Here is a 5937-nt window from a genome sequence, read left to right as displayed (position 1 = left end):
CTGGAAGCCTTTCCTAAATCTTTTAATTGCTATCCTAAAATGTTATTTTTAATTAAATATTAAATTTTACAGGAAGTCCTTCCTAAATAGTTTATTTGCTATTTTAACATTTTTCATTTTTAATAAAATATTAAATTTATAGGAAACTCTTCCTAAATATTCTATTAGATATCCTAACATTTTTTTCTGTTTAATTAAATATTAAATTTTCAGGAAGAATTTCTTAAATATTTTACTTACTATCTAAAATATTTAGGAAGTCTTTCTAAAAATGTAATGTTTTATTAAGCCTTCAAGGCAACGAGTTCTAAACAATGAGAACAAAAAAAAACAACATAGAAAAGGGATATACGAGTAGGGATCCAAAATAAACTAACACATCTATTTTGCGCATGATGACTGAAAACTTTTCATATAAAAGATTTATATTTGCTTCTGGAATAAATAAATCTTAAAGGAGATAACTTTTATATTAATCCAAAAGCTCCACGCTTCAGCGTGACTTGAAAACGATTGTCATTCTCTTTTTATTACTCTAGTAGGAGCCACCGATATAAAACAACTCTCTATTTTGTTCTATTAATAGAGTCAAAGAGATTACCGTTCCATAGAACTTCATGTTGTCTTTCGAAGTAACCATAGTTTGCATCAAGAACTCCATCACTTGAAGCCGGTAAGCCCGTCGCCACCATCCGCAGTAGATCTGTCAATCTATACTATTAAAAGGAAATCAGTCTTGAAAAGTCGACTTATACAAGTTGTTTTGGACCCTTTCATTTAACTAACAATATTTTTGGTTTTACCTATTATTTCTCTAACTAAATATACTACCTTATATTTAGCTGGCATTAGTTTTTATTATTGGGCCCATAAAAGAGGATTAATATTTACATGCCTAATTATAAAAGTGATGCTTAACATATTATACGTGCCTATTGACGAACCAATAATTCTAAAACTTAACATATTATTAATTGTACAGTAAACATATTTATAACATAGTATAACGTTCGTATTGCTACCATATATTTCCCTAATCGTATTAAATTTAAAGATAATTGTTTTTAATATATTTGCATACATGCTTGATGTGCACAACACACTATAATACATGTTTAATATTACAAATATTTACAAAAATGAAATATAGAAAGAAAATCAATGTAATATAATATTTGTCTACGGCATAAAATTCATGGCCAGGATCTCTGATATATATTATTTGTGCATTTCCATCTCAATAGTAAATCGTATAATAATATATTGTTTACTGGAAAAAATAAAAAAATATATATAGTTTGAATATCTACACTATGATACTTCATATTCATATGATTTTATGATCATTTGTATTTTTTTATAACAAAAAAAGTAAACCAACAAAATTTTCATCGTAATATTTTTAACAGTTTTTAACAGTTTGTGAACAAAAAAAAGATTTTAACAGTTTTAATAATTTATAGTTGTTTTAAAATTCAAAATATAACATATAAGAAATAAACTATATTTTTATTATATATTTAATGTGATTGTTTAAAATTTTTAACATCACAAATTAAACAAAAAGATGGAGAATGCAAAATTATTATCAAATATTTATTATTCAAAATTATTAATTGTCATATATATATATGTTACTCATATTAAATAATTTTGTAGCTTCTGTGTAAGAAAAGAACGAAGAATATTTTTTATGCATTATTAATCAATTTGATAATTAATTTTATAAAAGAATAATATATATTTAGATGGACCAACATATTTTTCTTAGAATTCCAAAAATCATCGTGGTGATGACACGTGACTACATTCAAATGTTATAATGTTCCTCAATTAATACATAAGGGATAATATTCCAACTTTTGTAAAAAGATGAGTACTTTGGGTATCTGATGGGTCTCACGTATGATCCGAACCAGACCCAAAATTTACGGATCTTAAAATAACCAATAAGTATTTTAGCGGATTCGAACCGAATCTATATTTTTGGTTTTGTTTCGTGTTTTGGATCCAAATAAAATGCACAGGAATAAGATTTACATAAAAAATATACATGCAAAATTTGAAATAAACTAATTTATATAATTGTAAAAAAATTATATGCTTTAATATTTAAAATAATGTACAACAATCAACAAATACTAATTCATATTAAACTGTTTATAGTTTAATAAAAACTCGCGCTTTCAAAACACGGATCAAAATCTAGTTACTTTTTATAAATGGTTCAACTGAACCGAAAGTTTTATCTTTCCAAACCAATTGAAAGAACCATACAAAAGAACAATAAAAAACTTTAATAGATTCAGAATAAATTGGTAATAAAACAGCACTGAAAACAAAGTTTATCAAAAAAAGAGAAGCAAACAGAATTACATATATCCTAACATTTGTTCACCCACTGAAAAAAATATTTGGATTCGCCTATGCTAGAGGGTGAAACGAAAGAAAAATTCTCCTGAAACGGACACTTGCACGGCATATGGATTGTAAGCTTGTAACCCTCCAAGCGAATCAGAGACTTTCTATCTAAGAGGCGAATAGTTGGAGAGGGAACAAAAAGATTTACTCAATCGTCCCACATCGGTTGTGTAGAGAGACGTGAGATGAGAAGTGGTCCTATAAAATAAGAATAAGTGCTTAAAATGCAGAATATGATCCTTCAGGTTTAAAGGGGAAGTGAGGATTGGGTTTAGTCTCGCATTAAATGCTTGATGAGCGTTCCGCTCAAACCTTATACGACAATTGGGCGCTCCAATTCATATCGTCTGATCCCTCCTTTTTTCAATCTTTTTTCAAAATAGAACTTTTTCTTTTTTTTTCTTTCTCAAATTCATTTTCTAAAGATATTTAAAACAAGTAACTAGAATTTTATTATAACCTTGTCTGTAACTTTAAATCTTTAAAATTTTGTGATGATATTAAGGTATATAGTTAGTTGTATTATAACAAGGAATTGTAAAAACAAATACATTATAATGGTGTTAGTACCATATGTGCTTTTGTAATAAAAATGAAAAATGCAATACTCACAATCAGGGCCTTCCAGACTCTCTCTCTCTTGTTTCTCATTACACAAAGACGAACAATTTTAACAAAAACTTATAAAGCACGCTCCTTTCTTTCTGTACCCAACTCATTCTAGACAAAACTTGTAAAGCACGCTTCGCCTATATGACTCAATCCCAAGACCTTTTTTTTTTTGAAAAAGGCTTACGAAAGTTCCAATTTAACAGCAATCAAATAGAACCTTGAAAGGAAACGAAATTCACAAAGTTGTTGAGATTACCAGAATATGTACAGTAAACATCTCTCATTGAGGAATCCATACTCTTTGTCGTAGCTTTCTTGAACAATTATTGAGCACCAGTCTCTGCAACTACAAAATAATCATTCGAAATGCTTAATAATGTATTTATTTAATAATACCAGATTAAGTAGACATCAGGTGCTGTGGTGTAGTGGTTATCACGTTTGCCTTACACGCAAAAGGTCTCCAGTTCGATCCTGGGCAGCACCATATAATTTTTTGCATTCAGTCACATTTTAAAGGCTATTAGGAAACACTTGGCTTACTCTGCCTATACAAATAATAATAATTAATAATTAGCTTGTCCGCCAAACACAAAATAAACGTTTTTAATAACTTTCCAAATGTTAAAAATAATCTAGAAAAATGGTCTTGAAAACAAGCTGCGAAAACATAATACGCTTCATCAGTTTCCAAACAAACGCAACTCGTATCAAATCGCTTCTAAACGCCACTTGTCGCGTCACAGTAGCAAAGAGAGAGATGGTGACACTGATCGTAGCCACCACCTCTGACCCAGCGTCGATCAATCCCGCGGCGGCTCTTCTCGCCATGCCGGGATGGACCCCCGGACCCACCTTGCCGCCGGTAAGTTTATAAAACCCTTCTCCACCGTCGTTTTGAGCTTTCTCTCTTGTCTGAATTTAACTTCTTGTCGGGATTCTTCTTCAGGACATGAAGAGTTTCGTTAACCAGCAAACGAGAGTGATCCAACACGACGGATCTATAGTGAAAGAAGACGATCTGGACTCACGGTGGGAAGAAGCGACAGGGGAAGCTGTTGACGAAGTCATCTTCCTCAGCCGTCACACCGCCGTCTCGAACCGTCCTGCTCTCACTGTTCACCCCATTGGTATGTATGCTTAAAGATCCAAACTTTCCATCTGGGTTCTTCTCCTTTTCTTTGTATAAAACGATGATGCTTTTTGTTTGGTTGGTTTAATGAAGGAGTGCTTCACCTGAAAGAAGGAGAATCGCCGCCGCAAGGAGGAAAGCCGGGGTGGGCGGCGTTGCCAAGCCCTAGAATTGGTCCGTGGCTTCGTCTTCTGAAGAAGATGGCTGAAGCTCATAGCTTAGTTCCTGAGTTTGAGGTTTTGTTTCTTTATGTAAAGGACTTATCTCTGGAGGTTTAAGTGTAGAAGCAAATTGATCTTTTGTTTGGATGTAGATAACATTGGAAGGTACTCATCATGGACCAATCACTAGTAAGCCAACCATGTTTTTGGAGATTGGTGAGTTTCTTTCTTTTGTTCACTTATCTGAGTACTGAAAAGCTCTGTATTTCGAGAGTTCTAGGGTCTGATATGATCGTTGGTTATTGTGTAATATGTAGGTAGTACAGAGGAATACTGGAAGAGACAAGACGCTGCTCAAGTCATGGCTCTTGTAAGTGAATAAATGTTTGTTTATGTTGACATGCTTGTCAATATTCTATACATTGCTTTTGTTTAGTATAAGCATTGGTGTTATGTGTATTCAGTTAATGTGGGAAGGACTTGGGCTTGGAGGTGGTGAAGCTGTGGGGAACTGGAACAGGTATATATATATATCCATGTTAACTTAATCGTTACATCACATAAGAGTAGAATTATATAAACTAATGTGAATCATAATTTTTGTGGACAGTGAAAAGGGAAAGAGGAAAGTGCTTCTAGGGATTGGAGGTGGACATTATGCTCCTCGTCACATGGATGTAGTTTTGTAAGTTGTCAACAACTCTCTATCACTAAATCTGTCTCTCTGGCTGATTTTTGTTTTGTTGTGTTCATCAGGAAAGATGATGTTTGGGTAGGCCATTTGCTTTCTGGATACTCATTGCCAATGGAAGAACCTAAACCTGGAGAGAATCACATTGGTGGGACTTGGAGACAATCAATCCAAGCAGCATTTGCAGCTACTAAAGCGTCATTCCCTGGAGGCGAGATCGTGGCTCATCTTGATCACAAGTAAAGTCTAGGATCATTCATTTATTTTCCTCTAGATATTGTGCTCTTGATCCCTGCTCATGGATTACAAAGTAAAAAGTTTTCTTTTGTTACAGGAGCTTCAAAGGATGGCAAAAGAAAGCCATAACAGAGTTCTTGGCAGAACAGAACATCAATGTCGGGAAGCCAAACGATTTCACATGAACCTTGAGAACCATAAAGACATGATTTGAGTTTTTGTTTATTTACCACTGAAATACATGATACATCTATAAGTTTTCTTTAGATTATTTTCTTTAAGTTCAAAGCAAATGTTTAAAGATCTATAAACATGTTATTCAACATCCAGTGATCTACACAACGTTTAATCGATTGGTCGTTTTCGCACTTTGTGGTTAGTGCTTTTTCTTTTTCCTCATTTCCTCGAAGAGGATGAGAAACTATCATTTGGTGATGTGAAGAACAGATAGTGGATCACTGTGCTGCTTTTTCTTTTTGTGGTTCAATAATGTTATATCATCATATAGTTCATATTCTTAAATATGAGCTGTTTGTGTATGTGTATTGGTTTGGATTAAGAATTTGTAAATTATCCATTCAAGAAGGTTTATAAAAATCTGACAAGTTAAAAGAAAAACTGAATCACGTAGAATCAGGGGAATTGTAGATAACGTGACTTCTGCGCATTTTATTTTTAAAAAA

At 32.7% G+C, this 5937-nt stretch overlaps 1 protein-coding gene and 2 non-coding genes across 3 annotated transcripts; all 3 read left to right on the top strand.

The window, feature by feature from the left end:
- Positions 1–2674: 2674 nt before the first annotated feature.
- LOC130512186 (small nucleolar RNA Z279/snoR105/snoR108) lies at positions 2675–2776 on the top strand. Its single transcript, XR_008945744.1, has one exon. It is a non-coding gene; the product is annotated as a small nucleolar RNA Z279/snoR105/snoR108 (small nucleolar RNA).
- Positions 2777–3447: 671 nt separating this feature from the next.
- TRNAV-UAC (transfer RNA valine (anticodon UAC)) lies at positions 3448–3520 on the top strand. Its single transcript has one exon. It is a non-coding gene; the product is annotated as a tRNA-Val (tRNA).
- Positions 3521–3695: 175 nt separating this feature from the next.
- On the top strand, positions 3696–5622 carry LOC108849145 (D-aminoacyl-tRNA deacylase). Its single transcript, XM_018622658.2, has 9 exons — positions 3696–3898; positions 3983–4163; positions 4259–4401; positions 4479–4542; positions 4644–4696; positions 4791–4846; positions 4937–5011; positions 5083–5256; positions 5352–5622. Exons 1-9 carry the CDS (start codon positions 3794–3796, stop codon positions 5437–5439), a joined length of 939 nt encoding a protein of 312 aa, XP_018478160.2. The 5' UTR covers positions 3696–3793; the 3' UTR covers positions 5440–5622.
- Positions 5623–5937: the final 315 nt, after the last annotated feature.

This window comes from Raphanus sativus, chromosome 4, assembly GCF_000801105.2.
Source record: "Raphanus sativus cultivar WK10039 chromosome 4, ASM80110v3, whole genome shotgun sequence".
NCBI lineage: Eukaryota > Viridiplantae > Streptophyta > Magnoliopsida > Brassicales > Brassicaceae > Raphanus > Raphanus sativus.
The sequence above is the reverse complement of the archived record's forward strand: the minus strand, read 5'-3'. Positions and strand labels throughout refer to the sequence as shown.

What these genes read in the sequence shown, in the direction of transcription:
- LOC108849145 (XM_018622658.2), top strand. Translation starts at nt 3,794, where the DNA reads ATGGTGACACTGATCGTAGCCACCACCTCTGACCCAGCGTCGATCAAT. An exon ending in CCGGACCCACCTTGCCGCCG is followed by an intron (nt 3,899 to 3,982) that starts GTAAGTTTATAA and finishes ATTCTTCTTCAG; the next exon opens with GACATGAAGAGTTTCGTTAA. An exon ending in GTGGCTCATCTTGATCACAA is followed by an intron (nt 5,257 to 5,351) that starts GTAAAGTCTAGG and finishes CTTTTGTTACAG; the next exon opens with GAGCTTCAAAGGATGGCAAA.